The sequence below is a fragment of the Pipistrellus kuhlii genome, unplaced genomic scaffold (assembly GCF_014108245.1).
Source record: "Pipistrellus kuhlii isolate mPipKuh1 unplaced genomic scaffold, mPipKuh1.p scaffold_m20_p_1, whole genome shotgun sequence".
Classification (NCBI taxonomy): Eukaryota; Metazoa; Chordata; class Mammalia; order Chiroptera; family Vespertilionidae; genus Pipistrellus; species Pipistrellus kuhlii.
The window spans coordinates 150475620-150501739 of record NW_023425404.1 but is presented as its reverse complement, the minus strand read 5'-3'; the positions used below and the strand labels follow the sequence as shown (position 1 = coordinate 150501739).

Genomic DNA, 26120 nt, shown 5'->3' with positions numbered 1-26120 from the left:
GGCATTCAAAAAGGTGGGCACTCACACCACTAACTATGATTCTCTCTGCTACCTACTTTCGTGTCAGGAAACTTCAGAAATGGAAACAGCATGGCAAACAACGCCATGGTATAAAATCCTAAGAAATGCCAAGTAACTAAAATATGAGACACTAATCAACTCATTATGCATCTGGTTTTCCATATCAATGGATGCTGTCAAAGAATTTATTTGAGTTGTTTGGACTGTGAAATCACTTCTTTCCCCTCAAGAAGGAGAAGATCTAGTTAAACCTGAGATTAAAGAGGCGGATAAAAGTGCCCCCTGGACAGCAATGGCCAGGAATTAGACATGCTGCTACTACCGGAGCAGGCAGTCTTGAGACGTGATCCATTTCAGGATGTCTTCCATCGGACGCCAGGGAGGATAATCCTTTTGCAAAGCATGACAGCTTCTCAAACGTGATTGTGGTGAATCCAAACCAGATTTTATGCTATATGATCAGTTTTCTTTCGCAATACAAAATCATTTTTATACTGTATTGGGTATTAATTCATTAGATTTAAATTTGCAAACAAAGACAAACATGCCTGCAATGCAGCCTGCTCTAGACTCCCTTGAGGCTCGTTTACCAGAATAAAATGTCAAATAATAGCGAGATAGAAATATATTGAATCAGGGTTTCTCTATAAAAACAAATGCTGTCAAACGGTGACAGAGTTTTCCACTTCCTTAAAGAGAACCATTCACATTTTCATCTCTGGAGAAAAAGGACTATAATGTGTCATCAGAACATTCTCATTGATACCATTGCTTTTCAAACGAATGTCCATCAACTCTGAAGCCTTTATTACTCTGACAGCAGGCTGAAACGCTCAGAGGCTGGCTTACCTTTCTGCAGTCAGATAAGGACTTCTCACTGCCCAATGTGCTGAAAACGGTGGTCTGCAAAACAGGAAGGTGGGAGACACATTAGAACTGTCAGAGTGTCCCAGACCTGTGCATCTCCAATTCAAGGTGGGTACCACTTCCTGGAACCCCATTGATATATCTGGAATTTAAAAAGTATCTGCCTTTCCCTGCTCCCAATTCCGCATACATGCATGCACGCACACACACACACACACACACCAACTGGGACATTTATTACAGACATCACTGACGCAGTGAAATAAAGATTCTTGTTTGTATTCATTTCACAAACAAGGTAATTCTTGTTTGTATTCATTTCACAATTAGGTTGCCAAAGACCATACACCTCAGAAACAGACCAGAACTCAAAAACAAGTTGTCTGACTCCAAAACTCACCTTCTCAACCACACCAGGTACTTTCTCTTTATCTTGAAGAGATATGTCCAAAATGTCAAAAGCCAAAAATCTTTCAAATGATAACTTTTATGAGCTGAGTGATAGATGGAGCTTCTCTCCATTCATGAGGTTTGTGATTCTGAACAGCAGTGCCAAGTTTGCATCTCATCTCCTCTTCTTTAGCACATCATCATCCCAGTGATTGACATATTTGTGTATATATTTTCCTGACCTCATGGACTACTAAAAAGGCACTTAAATATTCAAGGCCAATTGAAATTTACAAGTTTGTTACTTTTGGACTATCCTATGAAGCATTCAACTGAGCTGTGGTTACCCACATACATACTATTGCTTTTTTGGGTTTCAGGAAATCTTTCTTTTTCTTTAATTACAAAACTAATATGTATTCTTAATGAGTTAATACCTCTTCTAACCTATCCTCCTGAGGTAACCAATAATAACAATTTGTGTTCATCCTTTCTCTACAATCGCATGTATTACATATTAATTATATTTATTATACTAGAGGTCAGGTGCATGAATTCATGCACCAGTGAGGTCCTTTGGCCTGGCCTGCAGGATTGGGCCAAAACTGGCTCTGTGACATCCCCCAAGGGGTCCCACATTGTGCGAGGGTGCAGGCCAGGCCCCCACTGATGCACAATCGGGGACAGGGAGAGACATGGGAGGTTGGCCATCAGGGGAGAGACCGCAGGAGGGCTCCAGTGTGTGTCTGGCCCATCTCGCTTAGTCCTGATCAACCTGACCACAGCAGCAAGCTAACCTACCAGTTGGAGCATCTGCCCCCTAGTGGTCAGTGCATGTCACAGCTAGTGGTTGAGTGGTCTTAGCATTTCATTAGCTTATTGCACTTTGATTGGTTAAACAGCCAACTAGACAACCAGATACTTAGCATATTAGGCTTTTATTATACAGGACTAGAGGCACAGTGCATGAAATTCATGCACTCAGGGGGGTGGTCCCTCGGCCCAGCCTATGCCCTCTCACAGTATGGGAGCCCTCAGGGAGTGTCCGACTACTGCAGAGGGGGGATAGGCTCCCGTCATCACTGCTGTGCATGCCAGCCATGAGTTCAGCTTGTGGCTGAGCGGCGCTCCCCCTGTGGAAGCACAATGACCACCAGGGGGCAGCTCCTGCATTAAACATCTGGTCCCTGATGGTCAGTGCACATCATTACCCTGTCCGATCAAGGCATATTAGCCTTTTATTATATAGGATTACATATGCACATATAGAACTTCTTTCTTTCTTGAGATCACTCCATCCTGCTTAGACTATATTACCAACATCTTCCCAAGTCAGTTCATCTAGACTGTCTCATTGTTCTCAATAGCTATGTAACATTCCATAATATGGATACCCCATACTTTATGTATGCTTTCCTTTATTGATTGATATTTTGTGATTTTCAGGTTTTGATTCTTTTGTGTTGGTTTTCTTTGTTTGCTGCAATAAATATCCTTAGATAAATAGGAGGGAAATAATAGATAGATAGATAGATAGATAGATAGATAGATAGATAGACAGACATTACATTATATATATATATATATATATATATATATATATATATATATATAATTTTATTTTGGTTGAATAGGGTCAAAAGAACTAAAAGAAATGTATAATAAAAACAGGCTTTGGTAAGGCTTAAAGATCTAATGTATATAAATTTTCTGCTATGCTCTCCTCATATATCATAAAAATATTTACCACCTCACCTAGGAAAGTTAAGAATCTGAGCCAACACATGACCTGGACCAACACAATATGCAGTATTAAAGGACAAAAAACACAGATATGGATACACACAAAAAGTATCTTTAATGAAGAAAAAATAAACTTAAGATTTAGGTTGGGTGGAATCCTTAAATTTGGTTTGCAGGCAATTTTCGTGTTTTTATTTTGTTTATGAGGGAAGAAATACATGTTATTTAGAAAGTTTGAGTTAAAAGGGGAAAAGGGAAAACAATTTTGGTGATGGAAGAGGAAAAGCAAAAGTCAAAAGAAAACTACAGAAACAGAGACTAAAAAAGCAATTCCATTTACCATCGCACCAAAAAAATTAAGATGCCTAGGAATAAATTTAACTAAGGAAGTAAAGGACCTATATGCAGAAAACTACACGACACTGAAAAAAGAGATAGAGGAAGATGTAAGGAGATGGAAGAACGTACCATGTTCATGGATTGGTAGAATCAACATCATCAAAATGTCCATACTTCCTAAAGCAATCTATAGGTTCAATGCACTCCCAATTAAAATACCAACGGCATATTTCACTGACCTAGAAAGAACTCTCCAAAAGTTCGTTTGGAACAATAAAAGACCCCGAATAGCACAGCAATCCTGAGAAAGAAGGGTAAAGTAGGAGGGATCTCAATACCAGACTTCAAACTGTATTACAAAGCCACTGTTCTCAAAACAGCCTGGTACTGGCACAAGAACAGACATATAGATCAATGAAATAGAATTGAGAACCCAGATATCAACCCAAATCACTATGCTCAATTAATATTTGACAAAGGAGGCACGAATATACAATGGAGTCAAGAAAGTTTCTTCAATAAATGGTGTTGGGAAAATTGGGCAGACACATGCAAAAGAATGAATCTAGATCACCAACTTACACCATACACAAAAATAAACTCAAAATGGATGCAGGACTTAAACATCAGATGGGAAACCATAAAAATACTAGAAGCATCCACAGGAAGCAAAATCTCAGACGTATGTCAAAAGAACTTCTTCTCTGATACTTCCCTTAGGGCAATGGAAGCTAAAGAGAAAATAAACAAATGGGACTACATCAAAATAAAAAGCTTTTTTACAGCAAAGAAAACCATCAACAAAACAACAAGAAAGCCCACGGTGTGGGAGAACATATTTGCAAATAACACCACTGATAAAGGTTTAATCTCTAACATCTACAGACAGCTGATACAACTAAATAAAAAGAAGGTGAATGATCCAATTAAGAAATGGGCAATGGTCCTAAATAGAATATTTTCAAAAGAAGACAGAAGGAAGGCCAAGAGGCACATGAAAACATGCTCAAAGTCACTAATTATCCGAGAGATGCAAATCAAAACAACAATGCGGTACCATCTCACACCTGTCAGAATGGCCAACATCAACAAATCAACAAACGACAAGTGTTGGTGAGGTTGTGGAGAAAAAGGAACCCTCGTGCACTGCTGGTGGGAATGCAGACTGGTGCAACCACTGTGGAGAACAGTGTGGAATTTCCTCAAAAAACTGAAAATGGAACTCCCATTTGATCCAGTAATCCCACTCCTAGGAATATATCCCAAGAAACTAGAAACACCAATCAAAAAGGATATATGCACCCCTATGTTCATAGCAGCACAATCTACAATAGCCAGAATTTGGAAACAGCCTAGGTGCCCGTCAGCAGATGATTGGATCCAAAAACTATGGTACATCTACACAATGGAATACTATGCTGCCATAAAAAAGAAGGAATTCTCATCATTTGCAGCAACCTGGATGGAATTGGAGAACATCATGCTGAGTGAAACAAGCCAATCAATGAAAGAGAAACACCACATGACCTCACTCATTTGTGGATAATAAAGATCATTATAAACTGATGAACCAAAAGATAGATACAGAGACAGTAAAGCAACAAGCAGATTGTCAAATTTCAGCGGGGAGGGGAGGAGGATCTGGGAGAGATAATAGATCAACTGAAGGACTTGTATCCATGCATATAAGTACAACCAATGGACATAAAACTCTGGGGAGGAAGGGGATGTGTGCGAGGGAGGGAGGGGGGGAAAATCAATAAAATATGTAAAAATAAAATAATAATAATAATAATAATAAAATTTTTAAAAAGTCAAAAGAGAGGAAACGTTCATAAAAACAGACACCAAAATTACCAAGAAAATGACTCACATAAAGAAACAGCCATCTCTGCTCAAAGAGAATGAGAGCACATGATTCTTTCTTCTTATCATAACCTGTCCCATTGATCTAATTTCAACCCTGACAAACAGCAGCCCATGTTGGCAGGGCCAAGCATAGTCCTGGAGTTCCATGCAATGTTATCTATGCTGCTGCCAGGTTTGCCTTCGTTTCTCTATTCCTTGGGATGCAAGGGAAGATATCTTTGCTTGCTATTCAAAGATTATACCATTAACGAGAAAGAGAAAAGCCAAAGGAGACAGTTCTCACATGCTACAGTGAGAACCCCAACTGCAATCTTTCAACCAAATGCCTTCCTCATGACCTTCATCATCTTGTATACCTGAACATCCTGGCATAGGGGCCCTCTGTTCACTCTCAAATTTCTGCTCCAGGAAGGTAAAGATCTAACAAGACTTGGTCACTGCTGTGGCCCCATTACCTAGCCCAGTGCCTGACACAAAGAAGGTATCCAATTAATATGCACTGAATGGATGCCAAAAGAAAAAAGAATGACATAAGCAAAACTGTAGTCCTTATCCCAAAACACTGTTGGGAAAGCATGATGCTGAAAACACAGCTTCACATGTAGTAAGTAAAGCCAAAGGAGATAAATAAAACTCCTGAATGGTAGCAAAATACATTTTCTTTCTAGTTAGCATATGTCCATTATCTATTATCCACTTGGTTTGGCTAAATCAATTTTTCAATGTCAGGCCTATGAACATTTTGAACTGGATAATCCTCTGTTGTGGGGGGTGGGGTGTGCATGCGTGCTGTGCTGTGCATTGTAGGATGTTTTGTAACATCTCTGGCCTCTCCCCACCAGATGCCAGTAAAACATGCCCCACCCCATGTCAATTGTGACAAGCAAAAATGTCCCCAGACATTACCAATTGTCCCCTGGGGGCTGCAAAATTACCCCCAGTTGAGGACAAGGGGTCTAATCTCTAAAGGAGCTAGTTACAGAAATTATTCTAATTCCCTGGCTAGTGCAACAATTTTTTTTCCTGAAATTTCTCTTCTTGTCCGTGATTTCAAATCTTATTCTCAGTCCTAAATGAAAGTCAAATTCTGAGGAGGACCCAAATTCCAGCTATTGAAGACTGTGTGCAGGCAACTTGAGAGACTAAATGCATTTTTAAGCTTTAGACACACCACTGGGGAGAGTAAATTAACTAAAGTGTCTAAGAAGTCAGACATTACTGCTATAAACCCAGGGAAATGATCTTTGAAATTAAACAATACCATTCAACCTTCAAGAACAGTGTCAGGTAACGGAGAAACACAGGGAAGGAGAAATGAGAGCCAGAGATGGGTGAAATTGGCCTCCCTGAACAAAATTAATACAATTAGCTCTAAATGTTACATTTGTAGAAAAGAAACACTTGAGCCAAAAGGACAAATGTATGGTGAACTCTCAGCACCTGGAAGGAGTGTGAACGAGGTATGGCACGGGTCAATGAGAGTCCGTCTCCTTAATTCGGCCATTTTCTGAAGGGATTTTACTTATACGCTTGGTCAGTCTCATTCCGTTCCTGTCTAAAGACTATCCGGCATTCCAGTTCCCTAATTGCAGCTATTGTAAATGACTTTGGGTGGGCTTTCTAAATTTTCCATAACATGTTCACTTTAATTACTGAAAATGAAAGACTCAAAGCATGGCAACTTACCCATGCTGTGACCTTCTTGATTGTTGCATCAATATTTTTCTACTAAAGAGGAAACTCCTCATGAGTCCCCTCCACCAAAGTCGCAGGATGCTGCGTTGGTCACAGGAGCGCAAGCATAATGAAGCACCAGGGCTTTTTCAGAGCGCTGACTTCTAACCCTGTTGGCAGGGTGACCAGCATGGGGTGAACAGTATTGTGCATGGACCATTGCAGCAATTTTCCAAAATGAATCTAGAAAGGTGGGACCCCACTGTTTTCCACTGATGCACTGATGCCTGAAATTTCACTTACCAGAGCTCCATCTTTAGCATAAGGCTTTCGGTCATAATAGAGAAACCCTCAGGAGATGCTAGGGTGAAAAGAGGGAAATTGAACATTTCTTGTCTTACTATCCGTTCGTCTGTTACACCTTAGAAGGAATGAGTTTATCAGATCCTTTCCTATAAGTAGATATTTTTTAAAAAATAATAATTTCAAAAGCAGATTTAACAGGAAATGAAGACTTATATCCTGAAGACATTGGATACTCAATGGTGATGGAAACAGGTCTAAAGGCACAGAGGGCAGGTGAGACTCCCTAACATGCAGACCGTGAGATAGAGGTGAGCATGCAGGAGGTTTATTAGAGAGTGCTGTTGGGATCTCCACTTGTAGAAGGAAGGGGAGGGGAGCAGGTCTGAGCAGAGGGAGACGATGGGCTGTGGTGTAAATTCGGCAAAGGTCTCAGCCAACCAAATGGGGGAATCTAAAGATGGGATAGACCTGTCCCAAGCTGGGCTGAGGTGAAGGGCTGCCCTGGGAAGGGGGCATCACCATAAGCAAAATGATTCTTCTCAGCCAAGGGCAAACTCCTAAGAGGACTGACAGCAGAGGGCAGCCTAGCAACAGGGAGATGTGTGTGGTGCATTGCTGTGTCCACAGTAGTATATTGTACTTTGGCACACTTTTGCTAAGGACAGATACTGGCTATGGCAAAATTACTTCAGTTGAATGGTGACCCCTTAGTAGAGCTTACAGTTTTGCCATAATTTTATGATAATCGTCGGGCAGATAAACAAATGGACCACTTGCTCAGGAGTCTAGGCTTTTAATTCTTGTCACTTGTTAATAGACCTCCTTGTGAGCTTATGATGGATTGCTGCCCTCGAGGTCTTAAATTTTTCATGATGAAACAAGGAAACCCATATGCCTTTCCTTTTAGGTTATAATAGGTCTGGCTAATTTAGAGAAAATGGGCCTGATTCTTTCAGGTACATTGTTTGGAAGTCAGTGAATATACGGCCAACTTCTTCTCTCCATCCTCTGAGGAGGAATATTTGACTGAATACAGAGGTAGAGAGTTTTACAGATGATCGACAAAAGCATAGCTTATAAGATGTCTTTACATCTGACTTTGAGACACACAAATTATGGTTAATTCAGAAAACTGAGATATTTAAACACGTCTTCGTTAAATTACCATTAACAATCACATGTAGAAATATTCCAATGGGCAGAAAAGTCAAGGCAACCCAGAAGTAAGAGTGACTTGAAATAAGAACTATAAGGCCTTGGTCAGAGAACCCAGATGGAGGATCGGTGATGGATGGTTTATCCAGTCCAGCCTGTGGAAAGAAACGTCTGGCAGGGCAGCTGCTTATCTGAGTCTCACGGGCGGGAATGTTTTACAAAGTGACTGAGCACTGAAAAGAGACTCCATATGTTCTCTACTCCTTTTTAAGGGAGAGTATACCTCTGAGAGTTATTACCATGTTATTTTATTCCTGCTAAATTAGGTTTAAAAAAAACGAAATAGATATATTCTATCTCTGCTGAGCCAATTTCTGCCATGGAATGTCTATAGCTAAGATTTATATTTTACTAGTAAAATCAACAAACATGTGACATGATTAAATTGGAATAAAGTCGTGTGCAAAAGACGAGAATTGCATTGAGTATTAGATTATAAACATTAAGGAATTCAGAAACTAAATACCTGCGATAGAGGGTAGTGTTATGAAATTTTATGTCCAACATCAGTGCCTTTATGCGTGTGTGTGTGTGTGTGTGTGTGTGTGTGTGTGTGTTTTATTTTCAGCCAGATACCACCAAACAGAGGCCAGCTAGTTTTGATAAATGGTTAAATTCCATTGAAAGCTATGAACCATGTAAAGGAATGATGCCTGCATAAAGCATCTTCATTTGATACCTGCAATTTGCACCCCATAGACACACTGGATGATTTCTTACTCCTTGATGGATGTCATGACTAGGCCTACTCATATTACTAACAATTTGAAAGTCTCTCACACTTGAATCGATGGCTCCCAAAAGTGCATACTACTTGGATGCTCTCACAGACATTTCAGCCAGCCAATTTTAGGATTTCTAGAATGAATTTCCATTTGGTCTTCGTATTTAGTAAATTAGTATTGATACATGTACACTGAAAATAGTGGTAGCCCTCCAGGCAAAACTTGGTATTCATATTTCTTTATTTTAACTGCATAGTTATAAAATACAACCAGCTAAAGGAAAAAAAATTATACCCTGGAATAAATGATAAAATTACAGTGTTTTCTTGTAGTCCATGAATACTGAAAATTTCAATTAACCAAGTGAAAAGCCATTGAATATGCCAGCAGGATTTATATCCCAGGCTAATGACCATCATCTGCATCCTATTTAGCTAATGAAGGTTTGGAACACTTGTGGATAATTAAGGGAAAGCTGATGGGAGGAAATTTGAGCCATGGAAAGATCAAATCTATTTATGTCTGCATTTAAAACTAAACATATCTAATAGTTCACTCAATCAAGGCATAATGTCTGTTCATTTGGGATAAGATAGATTCTCATAAGTTATGAGCCACTGGCATGGCTTGGTGGTTGAGCATCGACCTATGAACCAGATTAGCTCCCCAAACATGAAATGCATTCCTCATTCCTTCAAGTCAATAAATTCTTATTGAACACCTACCATGTATCCCTGCCCTTGTGGATCAAAATGACAGCACCATGATTTCCCTAATGTTTTCCCACCACTTTCCCTCTTCTACCTTAATTACATTTACAGCTCTAGGTTTCAGTTTACCCAAGTACCTACCATCCACCTGTCTGACATAACAGTCATGACATGACTGTGATCCAGAGGCAGGTTGGGAAAGGACAGGGAGTGCAATAGGGTACCTCACTTGTTCTGAGACCTAGGACAGTACCTAAGGGGTGAGCCTCAGACTCATTAACCAGTAGGCACTCATGTGAGGGAGATGAAAGACTGGACTAGCCATTTCATTTAACTGTTAATATCCCACTTCAGTAGAGAGCAACTTAAAACCCCCTCTCTGGACGCCCACCATAATCTCCAACAAGTTTGTGTTTAACAAAGGCCATGCTTCAAGGCCCTGCAATCCTAGGGTGTATGTCAGTGCTGAAAATGGCATGTTGTAGAAAGTCAAATGGTAACTCCATCTTAGGAACACATGTTTGTGTCTTTCAGAATCATTCCTATGTCTGAAAGGAAGGCCAAGAACCAAAAATCAGCAAAAGTAGAGCCTACACATACCCAGCTGAGCATAACTCTAAGCCAGTAGATCTCAACTATTGGTGGCATAAGAATCACCTGGGAGTCTTAATAAAATCCTAGAGGTTCTGATTTAGGATATATGGGGCAATGCTCATGAATCTGCATTTCTAACACATTTCCAGCTAAAATTGATGCACCATACCTTGAAAACCAGTAATCTAAGATATACCCAAGTAGTTTACAGTAATGATAACAATGTCTTTGATAGCCTCATAACAGAAACAAAACAGTATTTTTGACTGGGATTTAGTATCATTTTAATTAGTAACAATACTAATAATACCTTCTGACATTTATGTAAAACTTCCAATTTCTAGAGTTCCTCAACACACACTGTTTCACTTGAATTTCCAAACAACTCTATGAAGTAGGACACTAAGACACAGAGAAATGCCCAGCTGGCATGGCTCAGTGGTTGAGTGTCAACTTATGAACCAGGAGGTCATGGTTCAATGAGCCCATGTTTCGGGCTCAACCCTCAGTATGGAGTGTGCAAAAGGCAGCCAATCAATGACTCTCATCAGTAATGTTTCTATCTCTCTCTCCCTCTCTATTCCTCTCTGAAATCAATTTTAAATTTTTTTTTAAAGAAACAGAAAGGTTAGTGACTTGTCCAAGTTTTCTTAACTAGTAAGCAGTTAAGTCAAGGTTCAGGTCATTGGCCTTCAGAAGTATTTCTAGGATAGACTGTGCTATGAAAATTATACTCTGGAATCATCAGAGTACAATATTAAATTCACGTAAAAAACTAACAATGTAAGGTTACTCTAGTCTCAGATCAATGTAAGGTTACTAATAACTTAATATTAATTTCTTCTTACTCAGCATTGTTTATAAAAGCTAATGAGACTTTGCATTCATGAAAGAGATGTCTTTTTATTGATTTCAAAAAGAAAGGGAGGAGAAGAGAGAGATAGAAACATCAATGATGAGAGAGAATAATTAATTGGCTCTCTCCTACACAGCCCCTACTGGGGATCAAGCCTGAAACCCAAGCATGACCAGAATCAAACCTGGGACACTCCATCCACTGAGCCAAACTGGCTAGGGCTAAAAGAAATTTTTTAAAAGCTTTCTTAAAAAGGTTGGGTTGAACAGAGTCTGAGAAATCCTATATAAAAAAAGGCTAATATGCAAATTGACCAAATAGTGGAATGACTGGGCACTATGAGGCACACTGACCACCAGGGACAGATGCTCAATGCAGGAGCTGCCCCCTGGTGATCAGTGCACTCCCACAGGGGGAGCACCACTCAGCCAGAAGCTGGGCTCATGGCTGGCAAGCGCAGCAGTGGTGGCGGGAGCCTCTCCCACCTCCATGGCAGCACTAAGGATGTCTGACTGACGACTTAGGCCCACTCCAGGAGCAGGCCTAAGCCATCAATCAGACATCCCCCAAGGGCTCCTAGACTGTGAGAGAGCAAAGGCCAGGCTAAGGGACCCCCTCCCCTGAGTGCACAAATTTCATGCATCAGACTCTAGCATATACATAAAGTCCAGGCACAAAGTTAAGGTCGGCAGCAACTGTAAACCCCAGTCACATGGGAGAAGAGGTATTAGCTTTTTAGTATGGATCCCCCCTACCCTACAGGGAGTGAATCTTTGATGTTTCCAGGTTAGTAGCTTTGGAGTAGAAACCTGTAGGAAGCTCTGAATCCTCAGGGAGCACAAGGAACTCCACAGTTTACAAACTACACAGAAGTAAAAGACAAGACCTGAGCATGCTCTCCACAAACAGCCACCAGAACCAACTCCCTTGCTGTGCCCTCAAATCCTTCACCCTGGTGGGAAGGATTCTGCATAACAGCTAGATGCTGTGCTTTGGGACAAGGGACGGAAACACTATCAGAACATAATTCATGCACCTTACGACAGGATTTGAATGTGGCCAATTAGTGCCAAGAGGAGCAAGCAGAGCCACAAAGAAGACACAACAAAATGCAATATATCGCCGAAACCGATTTGGCTCAATGAATAGAGCATCGGCCTGTGGACTGAAAGGTCCAGGGTTCGATTCCAATCAAGGGCATGTACCTTGGTTGCGGGCACATCCCCAGTGGGGGGTGTGCAAGAGGCAGCTGGTCGATGATTCTCTCTCATCGATGTTTCTAACTCTCTATCCCTCTCTCTTCCTCTCTGTAAAAATTCAATAAAATATATACTTTTTCAAATGCAACATATCAGTGCAAAAGGTACTGAGTCAAGTCAAGTTTCATCCCACACAGTGGCAGATAAAGTTTCCCTAAAAATCATCAATTTAATATAACAAGGCTAACAATGCCTACTCTGGGTCGTCCCGTTATTTTTTCCAGAGCAGAATATCTTAATATGATGTGGTAAATGCTGAAGGAAGATGGATTGAAGGAATTGAGGCAAATAAGAAGAGCAAAATATTTCTGTATATTCTGACAACAAAAGAATAGTAAGAAAACTTTATATTAAAATTATATGTATAAGAGCATCTATAATTTTTGAGTCAATAGCTGTGGAACTTTAATAAGACATCAACTACTTTGAAAGATTGCTACTACTCAAAACTAGAAAATTCAGATCCTTAAAAACTCTATTGCACCTTATCAAGCTCCTTTGGTGAAACTTATCACATTGCACTGTAAACTCATCAAGGCCAGAGGCCAACTTTTAATCATCTTTGTATCCTATATTTTAGCACAGTGATGGTCACAGGAGTGAAGACACAGAAGGGACTTTATAAATGTTGAAGGTATAGTTAATAAGGTAAGGGAGGAATAGAGGGGAAAGGATAAAAGAGAAAGGAGGTAGGGAAAAAAAGGAAGAGTAATGGTAATGGGGGTGCATATTATGTGGGAAAAGCGTTATGAATTGAATTGTTGGCCCCAAAAGGAGATGTGATATCCTAATGCCTAGTACTTGTGAATATAAGCTTTTTTGGAAATAGGATGTTTGCAGATAATCCAGTTAAAAATGACATTATTAGGGCAGGTCCTAATCTAATATGACCAATATCCTTATTTAAAAAGAAGAAATTTGGCCCTGAGAGGTATTCTCAGTGTTAGGACTATTCATTTAAGGGTCAAGGGTTTGATTTCCAGTCAAGGGCACATACTTGGATTGCAGGTTCAATACTTAGCCTGGTCAGGGGCCCATGCAGGAGGCAACCAATAGATGTGTCTCTTTCACATTGATCTTTCTCTCTTTCTCTCTCTCTCCTCCTTCCCTCTCCTTCCCTCCCTCCAATTCTCTCTAAAACTCAATGGAAAAATATCCGTGGATGAGGTTTAAGAATAGATAGATGATAGATAGATAGATAGATAGATAGATAAATGAAATTTGGACATAGACACACAGAGGGAAGATGAGGTGAAGAGTGTCATCTGATGACAAAGGCAGAGACTGAATGAATGAAGCTGTAACAAAGAAATACCAAGGACTGACAGCCACCATTAGAAGCTAGGAAGTGGCAAGGAAGGATTCCACTCAGAGTCTCAGAGGGAGCATAGCTATACTGACACCTTGATTTTGGACTTCTGGCCTCCAGAACTATGAGAGAATAAATGCTGTATTAAGTCACCCAGTTTATAGCGCTTTTTTATGGTAGCCCTATCAAACTAACACAGAGAGAGGCTCTCTATTTATTGATCACCTATTACAGGAGTTGACAATATTTTCCTGTAAGAAGGCAGACAATAAATATTTTAGGCTTTGTCAGCCCTAAGATCTGTCACAACAACTCAGCTCTGTCACTGTTACATAAAAGGGATGGTAGATGAAACATAAATGAATATGTGTGTCTGGGTTCCTATACAATATTATTTTATAAACACTGAAATTTGAATGATATATAATTTTCATATATCATGAAAAGATTCTTCTTCTGCTTTTTGCCTAACTATTTAAAAATGTGAAAACGACTCTTAGCTTGCAGGCCATATGGAATTAGACAGTGGGCCAAATATCACCTGAAAGCTAGAGTTTGTCCACTTTTGGGTCCAGAGCTAAGAATCAGAAACACCTAGCTCTAGTCCTGGTTCCACTAATCATTATTCTTGTGACCTTGATTACATCACTAGCTTCCATCTTCAAAAAAAAGCATAATAAACTTTTTCCTTCCCAGCTGGACTGTTATTATGAGGATAAGATGAAAATCATGTGCCTTAAAATATTTTGCATTCAGTAATGGTATTGATAGATTGATATATTTAGCTCTGTCTTACTCTTCAGAAATAAATATCAACACTAAAGTCAGGGTGCTGATCAGTTGACTCTGAGTCATGAGCCAGGCCAGAGCAGAAACAAACACCTCAGCCCCTTTAATCACAGGCATCTTCAGACAGATCAGGGAAGAGGATAAGGTGCATATCACAGACAGAGCTTTAGGCAGGCAGAGGACTCGGACATAAATGCAAATCCAAGAAAAATGCTCATCATCTTTGGTCATATGTGACCCTCAGCTACTGCAGAAGCAAGAATTTCTTGTTTCAGGGAATGTTCTAGTCTAAGTCGGGCCTGCAGCTGGGAGGCTGCACTGTAACTTAACTCAGTTCCCTGGATCACCATTCTAACGAAGCATTCATCATCCACTAAAGCTCCTTTAGCCATCTTGAGCCCATGTGCACAGTGCCAGCAGCTGACAAAGCCATAAATATGGCCCAGCATGCAGAACTGTCCTCACGCTCACCGCCACAGGGTTGGAACACTGCCCCAGCACACGCTCTGTGAGGCTGCACTGGGCTGACAGCTCCAGATTTTCAGGTCTGGCACAAGGTAAAGCCAAAGAAAGCACTGAGGAATAAAGAAAACAGTTCACAAGAGGAATTATCATTTGCTGATGCTGCATAGGGCTGTAGACCTCCCTGGAACTGAGTTATGTCCTTGAGGAACTGAGAACCAATCATTCCAAATTATTATCATAACCCACCCTAGTCACAAGTGCTTAGGAAGTAGGGATTTTCATTCCAAATTAATTATTCCAATTCTCCTTCATCCTGAAGGCTGTTCATCTCCTGGAGGGCGGAGAGATATGCTGCCACTGAACATTTTTCTCAGATCCTGACTTCTTACTCACATTTGAAGTGAACAGAAGAGCATCCACATCCCTAGCCAACTGCTGGCTGCTACCAGTGTCTGGGGTCTCATCCTCCCTTTTGCCCCCTCCACAATGCCACCTTCACCTGCCTTCAAAAGAACAGAGAAAAAACGCTTTGGTTGTTAAATATATCTTACCAACCTGACACATAATAAATAGGCCAAAGGTGTCCCTCCCGGGAGCTTAATGAAAAGGGCATGAGCTCAGACCCCAGCATTGTCCCTTCTTATGTGGACTGGGGCACACCACTTAACTTCTTCGAGCCTCAATTCTTTATATGCAAAACTAGAAGCCTGGTGCACAAATTCATGTATGGGTGGGGTCCCTCGGTCTAGCTGGTGATTGGGGGCCCATCAGGGCCTTTGGGGCTGGCCAGCCAGGGAGAGGCACTGTGAAAGGTTGGCTGGCTGGCCAGGAAAAGAGTCTGTGTGAGGTTGGATGGCCAGTGAGGGGAAGGGCCACGGAGGTTGGCCAGCCATGGGGAGAGACTGCCAGAGGTTATCTGTGGGAACGCATTAATCACCAGGGTGAGATATATATATATCTTTGTAATAATGTAAGGAGACATGTACTCAATAAATAGCTAATATTACCACTTCTGAAAATTCTGAATTCTGTTCTTCTCCAGCTGTTTTCAACCACACACTTACTTACAGCCTTCACAAATGCTCATTACAGGGATTAGTGCCACTAAAGACATAATTGTGGATGGGGAAGTATGGAAAAGGCTACAAGGTTCCCTGAAACCTGGGCTCTGGAAGAGCCAGTGGCTGGGAGCAGGAAGGAAGGATGGGCCCTTTCCTCTCCCGAATGATCTTCAGATTATTATATACTGGCAACTTATCATACTCCTTGTCAAACTAGATGGATGAGGACTTATACTGTGAATGCTGTGCAGTACCTGAGAGGGAATAAATGAATTATAATTTTACACACACACACACACACACACACACACACACACAGAGAGAGTTATGTTCCAAAGTCTGACTTATTGAGAAAACATTTCAGAAACTTCTGTAGCTTACCTCCCGAAAAGCATGATCAGTAAGAGAGAATACAATCAGGAAAAAAATGTAGTTTGTTTATTTACTTGAAAAACTACTTGTTATCCAGATAAGACAATGAAAAAGTGAACCATACCCACAATTATTTGGGGGAATTAGAAAGTATGACAGTCTTAAGCCTAGATGTAGGTGCTTGATGATAAGACTCCCTCCTTATTGAGCACAAAAGAAAAAGAAAGAAAAAAAGAAAGAAATCACGACATGGAAAACAATGTGGTGATTGCAAGGGGGGCCAGGGAGGGGGGCAGTTCGGGGAGGTAAAGGAGGGTGTAGGGGGGATAAATGGTGATGGATAGAGGCTTGATGTGGGATGATGAACACACAAAACAAAGTACAGATAATGTGTTGTAGAATAGTACCCCTGACACCTGTATAACTTTGTTAACCAGAATCACACCAATAAATTTAAGAAAAAGGATAAAATTCAAAACATTGGGGGGGAAAAAAATTTTTTTTCTCTTTCAGGCATCTCAGGAATGATGGGACTGAAACTGAAGATCAGCCTTAGGCAGTGAAGTAGAAGGTACTCAGCCCTTGGGGAAACTTACTATGGGAGAGGTGGGGCTATCTTTTATCACGAGGCTTTAATGCTATGTCTTTCAATCTTTTCCTTCTTCACAGTAATTCCATGTATCAATAAAGAACTATACAGATCCATCTATAAAAAACAAAGCACCAACTATGTTCATTTGTCATTCAAGCTGATGAAATACTAACATATAAATTTGGTGGAGAGGGAGCGGGGGAGGGGGGTGGGGGGGGAGGGAAGAAGCAGGTGGAGGAAGAAAGACATTTTCTTAATGACTGGCTAATCCAGGTCACTTCAATGGACGTGAAACAGGAATGAAGGTTGCACGGCCCTATGTGATGGGTTCCTGTGTGAAGCCAGCACTGTCTATCAGTAATAAACGGTGACGTGCCATTATCGCAGACACTATAGGTAATGGTTTGATGGGAAATTTGTGGCTGTGCTGTCTTACTGCACACCAGAAATAAAATAAAATGTCTGGCTTACCACGTGCACATCTCACAATCAGAGCACTGGCAGATGCAGCCCTCACCCTCGCTCTAAACTGCTGCATATTTATTTCTTCAGAGTGAATTTTGAGTTCCACCTGTGCAAGCTCTCCAAGCGAAAGGCTAATAAGAGATGATTAAACTGTTCCCCAGGGCTTGGGGAAACCTCATGCTTCAATTTTTTTTTTTTCATTTCTTTCCAGCTGCCCTGGGCCCACTTATTCAACACACATTACTGAGCACTTATGTTGCAGGCATCAGGCTAGGCTCTGCTGGGGGTACAGAGATAAATGAGATATGACATGTGCTTAAAGAGCTGACAAGCAAATGTGTGAAGCATCTCATATTCTTTGGAGAAGATCTACTGAGTTCTTGGCCAAGTTTTCTTCTCTTCTGAGTCTTCCATCCTTCTTGTGTGATCTCTTTTTGTTTTATGCCACTCCTGTAGCTTGTACATATTTCTATCATAACCTTTTCTACACTAACTATATTGCATTTATTTGATGTCTCTTATCCCAGAGAACTCTAGAGAAGTACAGGCCATGTCAAACTCTTACTCCTATTCTAAATGTTGCAATAGCTATTATAGTACATGGTAGTTTCTTTTTTAATTTGTTAAATGTGAACACAACCCATTCACTTCTATGGCTTTTATCGTTAGCTATATTATGGTTATCCCAAATGTCTTATTGACAGCATATGGCACAGTGCGTGACACATAGCTAGTGTTCAATAAATATTTGTGAACAATTAAAGGGATGAATTATTAAATAAATGAGTGGAATGCAGACAAGAAATCACATAAGGGTTAAAAGATGCCCCCTGATTTTAGCATTTAGGAAGATACTGGTTACTTCTATGCTGTGTTTTGTCACATATTTTATACCATGTAACACTCATTGGTTTCACATCAAAAGATTCAAGATTTGAGATATAATAAATCTTATATGATTGTCACTTATCTTTCCCTCCCAAAGCAATCACAATGAATATGAATGGACAGTGTCCTGGCCAGTGTGGCTCAGTTGGTTGAGTGTACTTTGATTCCCAGTCAGGACTCATACTCAGGTTTCAGGTTTGATCCCTGGTCAGGGTGCATGCAGGAGGCAACTGATTGATGTTTCTCACTTCTCTCTTTCTCTCTCTCTCTCTCCCTTTTTTTCTCTCTAAAAAATCAATAAAAACATTTTTTTTAAAAGATTGATGGATGGCTCTGAAAAGATGCAAATAATTTTCACCCAGATAACATATAATATAATTATTACCTCCCTTAAAAGACGTCATTTCAAAATTGCTTCAGCAAACAGTATTCTCTTCAAGATAAGGAAACTTTAAACTATTATAATCAAATTATCTCTTGAATTTTTTGGCTATTGTACATGTTATAATCATATGCTCTCTATTTGAGGAATCCTTGCAAAATAGAACAACAGATTCTTTATCATCATAATACCTCAAGTTGCTGATATAAGAGGAGTAATTTAATAATAAATCCCTAGACAAATGAATGGAACAGAACCTCTGACAGATTGCTAATGTTTTGTTTTTAGATTTACAAATGAGAAGAACTTGAAATAAAGAGGATTGGAAATGGAAAACATAAGTACAGCCTGCAGACAGCAAATGCCCTAGAGGACATGAAATGGGGAATTAGAAGGGAATGTATTTCAGCAACTTCTGAGATTTGCTGGGAATTGAAATTTTGCTACCCAGGGTCTTCTGTCTGCACAAACACAATGATGATCAGTAAACTGCTTTCTTCCCTCTTAATGCTTCTTGACTTTACCCGTGAATGTCATTTGCATATAGGACTGTCAAAGCAAAGGAGATGTATGGAAGGAATTTGCTCTCAACTTGTCCCTTGGGAAGTTAACAGAGGTCAACTACATCCTTCCTATCAATGAAATCTTGCATACAGCCCAAATCTCCAGGACACTTGTCAACTCACTGCAAACACTTCTAAAGTTTATAAGCTGTCTTTCTGTAAGTCAGAGACTTGAAGGAAATACTTTTTTATATATATATATTTAAAGCATTTTAAAAACTATTTCCTAAAGTGATCTGCCAGAACACTAAGGGAACCACAACCCGGGAGTGAGTCTGCTGTGTCCCAGGCTGCCTCCTGAGGAGCACTGTTTACTCTCAGGAACCCAACTGCTTCACAGAGAAGCATTCACATCTCAGGACATCAAGTCTTTTTTTGTTTGTTTGCTTTTAATATGTCTTGATTGATTTGAGAGAAAGAGAGGAAGGGAGAGGGAGAGAGAAACATGGATCAGCTGCCTCTTGCATGCTCCCTATTGGGGATCAGGCTTGCAACCCTGCATGTGTCCTGTCAAGGAATCTAATTGGTGACCTTTCCATGTATGCAAGATGTTTGAACAACTAAGCCACATCAGCCAGGACTCACTCCATCCTTCTGATCACAAATATTGAGGCTGGAGTTCAGAAAAACCATTTCTATATTGTTTAATTGGAGATCTCAATATTTTTCATGTTGAGAAAACAACTATACCTTGTTCAAAGAGGGCTAATTTCTATGGGCTGTCAGAAAACAACTTCTAGAGTTCAAGAGAAGTGTTATGCCCTAAAACATCAATGGAACATGATAGAAAAAGATTCAGATCTTTTGTAAAGTACACAAATACACTATTTTGTACAATGACCCATATTAGCAATATGACTTTGCACAAGTTACTGAACTTTCTGGGCCTGTTTCCTCAACTAAAATGGAAAGAAAAAGCTCCCCTTCCAGAATGATGAGGATTACATACGACTACACTGAGTGGCCAGATTACTATGATCTCTGAACACATAATAATCTGGCCACCCAGTATGTTATGTATGTGTGAATGAATTCATGCATGGGTGGGATCCGGCCAGCCTGAACAGGGGGAGAGGACAGATGGGCGGTTGGCTGGCCTGCCTGATGGTTGAAGTCCTGGTTGAGAGAACAATTTGCATATTTAGCCTTTTATTATATACCTGATGGACATGTAATAAATATTGATTTATCTTCCACATGTGTTACTTTAAAAAATTAGATTAGAAAGGGAACTTAGTCTGTCACAAAACTTTTAACACAGCACTGAACTTTAATATATTATCTACAATGGATGGATATACGCTAGTATCAGATACAACTTGTCATATAAAGGACATCATTATGTGAAGGGCCACAACCTCTGGGATGTTAAAAATGAAAACATGCATATTTTCACAAAATCAGTGAAATACAGTAAATAAATGTCTAGGATTCCAGGTAAATTTGGAGTTAAAACAGAAGCAAGCACCAGGAAACAAAGAGACCATATTTTCTTTATGGCTTACTCTCTTTATCTTGAGGCGGGGAATCAGGAAGTTTTAGACCAAGAAGTCAAGCAACTGCTCAGCTGGGAGTTTCTTTAAATACCAGTTTATAACTAGATATGTGGAAAGCACTTGAGGGAAAAAGCAAATGGAAGAAGTGAAGAACATTTCTGAAGGTTTTACCAATTTCTTTTTAAAATCACAGTTCATTTCCATCTTAGCATTTTTATGTTTAAGTTTAAGTATTTAAAATGGATAGTCCTGAACCTACAAGGAGACTACTGGCACATGGTCATCCTGAGGCTAAGGACACTAACTTAGCTGTCCTGACCACTTAGTTACGTAACCTACAGCGACATTTAGTGGTGGCTCCCTCAAATTACAGCCAGGTATCCCAAAGGGGTAGGACAATTGCTCCAATGGAATGGATAAAAGTCTCCTTTATCACAATGTAAGTGGTGTCTCCATAATGTTGCCTGACAGAGGTTATCAAGCCATCATCTGGAGGTGGTTCTAGAAATGGTGGCAGCTAATATAATAGCAGTCTTATACTTTATATAGTTTGGTGTTTTCTGTATACCTTTACTTCATAATAGAATCATAGGGCTGGAAGAGACCCTAGGGATTATCTAATCCAATTCTCTTATTTGATTAGAAAACTGATCCAAATATGCTAGCCCAAGGTCATCCAGCTAAAGAGGGGCAGATCCAAGCCTTTCATCAGGCCTTCCAATTCCAAATGCATTGCTTCCTCAATTAAATTACTTTGCTGTTTATAAAATGCAGATTAGAACACTGGCTATGCATATTTTCAGCACATACTCACTAAGTATTTAGTATGTGGTGAAGTGTATTGAAAGGGCATTTTCAGTTCTGTTAGAAAGTTTGAGATGAATTGGGGACTGGGTACATAAAAAACAAAGTCAATGCAAACTAATAATTAACACTTGTATATCTCTAACTACCCTAGTATCTCCAGTTGAAGACATTGTGATATAGAGAGTTTCTGGTAATTACTAACTCAAAACAACAAAACACCACAATCTAAAAGTTACATAGAAAAGTAAATGCAATTGTAACAAACTACATGGTTCAGCTGTAAATGATAGTGACAGAGACTCAATAATATAAACCACAACTTTATAACATAACCACATTTGGAAGATAAGAGGGGAAGTATGTGTTGAAGAGTGGGGCCAGGGCAACAGAGATAGGGGATATAAGTAAACTAAATTATCAGTCTCTGCAGTAGACATCAATAGAAAATGTCTACAATGAAAAATTAAGAGAAAAATAACAATATACAGATAGTGATATTTATATGGAGGTAAATCCAGATGAAGAAGAGAAAAGAGTGTTGAAGTGGTTGTCTGGAGAGCAGCTCAAAGGTGGGGAGAGGTGGGATAGAGTACTGCTGCTTTTAATTAAAAGGTTTATAGAACTATTCACTACTTTAAAATGTGTATATTTATGCTATGACAAAATATAAGATCAAATTTTAAAACAGACATGAGGCAAGCCACTAAATATCTTGCTTTCAAATTATGTGTAAAAAGGACAACAGTGCATCGCACCAAAAACATTAAGATACCTTGAAATAAACTTAACTAAAGAGGTAAAAGACCTATATGCGGAAAACTACACGGCACTGAAAAAAGAGATAGAGGAAGATTGTAAACAGATGGAAGAACATACCATGTTCACGGATTGGTAGAACCAACATCATCAAAATGTCCATACTTCCCAAAGCAATCTATAGGTTCAATGCACTCCCAATTAAAATACCAACGGCATATTTCACTGACCTAGACAGAACTCTTCAAAAGTTCATTTGGAACAACAAAATACCCGGAATAGCCACAGCAATCCTGAGAAAGAAGGGTAAAGTAGGAGGGATCTCAATACCAGACTTCAAACTGTATTACAAAGCCACTGTTCTCAAAACAGCCTGGTACTGGCACAAGAACAGACATATAGGTCAATGGAATAGAATTAAGAAACCAGATATCAACCCAAATCACTATGCTCAGTTAATATTTGACAAAGGAGGCATGAACATACAATGGAGTCAAGACAGTCTCTTCAATAAATGGTGTTTGGAAAATTGGACAGATACATGCAAAAGAATGAAACTGGATCACCAACTTACACCATACACAAAAATAAACTCAAGATGGATACAGGACTTAAACATAATCCGGGAAACCATAAAAATACTAGAGGCATCCACAGGCAGCAAAATCTCAGACATATGCCAAAAGAACTTCTTCACTAATACTTCCCCTAGGGCAATGGAAGCTAAAGAGAAAATAAACAAATGGGACTACATCAAAATAAAAAGCTTTTTTACAGCAAAGGAAACCATCAACAAAACAACAAGAAAGCCCTCTGTATGGGAGAACATATTTGCAAATGTTATCACTGATAAAGGTTTAATCTTCAACATCTACAGACAGCTTATACAACTTAATAAAAGGAAGATAAATGACCCAATTAAAAAATGGGCAATGGATCTAAATAGAATCTTCTCAAAAGAAGACAGAAGGAAGGCCAAGAGGCACATGAAAACATGCTCAAAGTCACTAATTATCCGAGAGATGCAAATCAAAACAACAATGCGGTACCATCTCACCCCTGTCAGAATGGCCAACATCAACAAATCAACAAACGACAAGTGCTGGCGAGGTTGTGGAGAAAAAGGAACCCTCGTGCACTGCTGGTGGGAATGTAGACTGGTGCAGTCACTGTGGAGAACAGTATGGAGCTTCCTCAAAAAACTGGAAATGGAACTCCCATTTGACCCAGTAATCCCACTCCTAAGAATATATCCCAAGAAACTAGAAACACCAATCAAAAAGGATATATGCACCCCTATGTTCATAGCAGCACAATTTACAATAGCTAGGATTTAGAAACAGCCTAGGTGCCCATCAGCAGATGATTGGATCCAAAAACTATGGTACATTTACACAATGGAATATTATGCTGCCATAACAAAGGAAAAAATTCTCATCATTTGCAGCAACCTAGATGGAATTGGAGAACATCATGCTGAGTGAAACAAGCCAGTCAATGAAAGAGAGAGACCACATGACCTCACTTATTTATGGATGATAAAGAACATTATAAACTGAAGAACCAAAAGATAGATATAGAGACAGTAAAGCAACAAGCATACTGTCAAATTACAGCGGGGAGGTTGGGGAGATCTGGGGGGAGATAAGAGATCAACCGAAGGACTTGTATACATGCATATAAGTACAACCAATGGATACAAAACTCTGGGGAGGGAGGGTATGTACGGGAGTGGGGAGGCATTAGTATATGTAGAAAAATAATAATTTAATTAAAAAATATTTTTTTAAAAAAAAAGGACAACAGTGTTCCACAAGTATCCATAATAATAAAAGGATAATATGCTAATTCTATCAGATGTCTTCCAGACATCATTCTGAACATCCTTCCTGATCGAGGGAAGCCAGCCTGGGTCACGGGTGCCTATGAGCAACCTGAGGAAAGCAGCCCAGATCCCATATGCCTGCTGGCGGCCGGAGGAGGAAGGCCTACACTTGCACAAATTTTCGTGCATCGGGCCTCTAGTCTCTAAATAAACTGAAACAGTGAAGTAAAACATCACCCAGAGAGTCCATGCTCAAATAAAGGCCTGGTTCCTGTAATTAAAAGATCAGCAAACAAACACACATTGATATACTTTAAGTTGAAAAATGTTCATTCCCTGTCAAAGACATGTACCTGAGCTGAAGGTTAGATCCCTGGCCCCAGGTCGGTCAGGGCAACATGCAGGAAGCAACCAATCAATTGTCTCTCTCACATCAATGTTTCTCTTTTTGTCCCTTTTTTAACCAAAATAAAACAAAAGTCAATTATTCATACATTAAAATTAATAACTTATCAAAATCATAATACAAAAAAGACAAGGATAGGATGCCCATTATGATTACTGTTTAATATTATACTAAAAGCCAGTGCAAAATGAAAAGAGAGTGATAAATATTGGAAACAGAGATAAAAGTATCACTGTTTGTAGACCACATGATAGTCTGCTTAGAAAATAAGAAATTATGCCGAAACCGGTTTGGCTCAGTGGTAGAGCGTCGGTCTGCGGACTGAAAGGTCCCAGGTTCGATTCCAGTCAAGGGAATGTGCAGTGGTTGCGGGCACATCCCCGGTTGGGGTTGTGCAGGAGGCAGCTGGTCGATGTTTCTCTCTCATTAGACGTTTCTAGCTCTCTATCTCTCTTCCTTCCTCTCTGTAAAAAATCAATAAAATATATTTTAAAAAAAGAAATTAAGAAATTATAATTTAGCAAAATAGCTAACTAAAGACTGATGTATAAAAATCCATAGAGTCCTTATATCCCCAATATTACACAAAATAGATAAATTTCTAAATATAAACCTAACAAGAAATGTGTCTGACCTATATAAAGTAAACTACAAGGTCATAAAAGAAGAATCAGTGGCAATAAATAATAAGAAGCAAATTTTAGCATTATCCAAAGTGGCAAATCCCAACTGTCAGTCAGTATACGATGGTACTTAAGCTTGTCAATAATGTGTTCAATGGGGAAAAAACAATAGCCCAACTGGTTTGGTCCCAGCTGAAGGGTCCCAGGCTCAATTCCTGATAGCTACATGCCTGGGTTGTGAGTTCAATCCCCAGTAGAGGGTGTGCAGGAGGCAGCTGATTGGTGATTCTCTCTCATTATTGATGTTTCTATCTCTCCCTCTCCCTCTCCCTTCCTCTCTCTGAAATCAATAAAAATATATTTTTTTAATAATAAATAAATAAATAAATAAAAGAATGTTTATGAAATGAGATAAATGTATCTACTGGTACTGGTATGAGGATAATATCTACAAAGCTAGGAGTAATTAGGATTTTAGAAAATGTTTCAGCTTTCTAGCAGTGGCTGTACATCCTACGCAATGATGCCTCAAAAATTTTAGCTCCCTTGATCATCTTTTATGCATTTAGCTTTCATACATATTTACAACAATGCATTATGTCTGAAAAGAGGCAATCCTACTAATTCAGAGCTTCTTAACATATCAGTATGGGAAGGTATTGAAATGAGGACATAATTTGCAAAAGAATACCTACATCATAAATTTCATGGATAGTTACTACAATATAAAAGCTATCATTTGAAATTTTGAAC

The 26120-nt window shown here is 39.5% G+C and overlaps 1 protein-coding gene across 1 annotated transcript in view; it reads right to left on the bottom strand.

The window, feature by feature from the left end:
* The window catches only part of RASGEF1B (RasGEF domain family member 1B), a 504962-nt gene that overhangs the window by 333574 nt on the left and 145268 nt on the right, over positions 1 to 26120 (bottom strand). The window contains exon 3 of the mRNA XM_045571312.1: positions 871 to 924. Coding sequence (XP_045427268.1) covers positions 871 to 924 — 54 coding nt within the window. The remainder of the gene's footprint in view (positions 1 to 870; positions 925 to 26120) is intronic.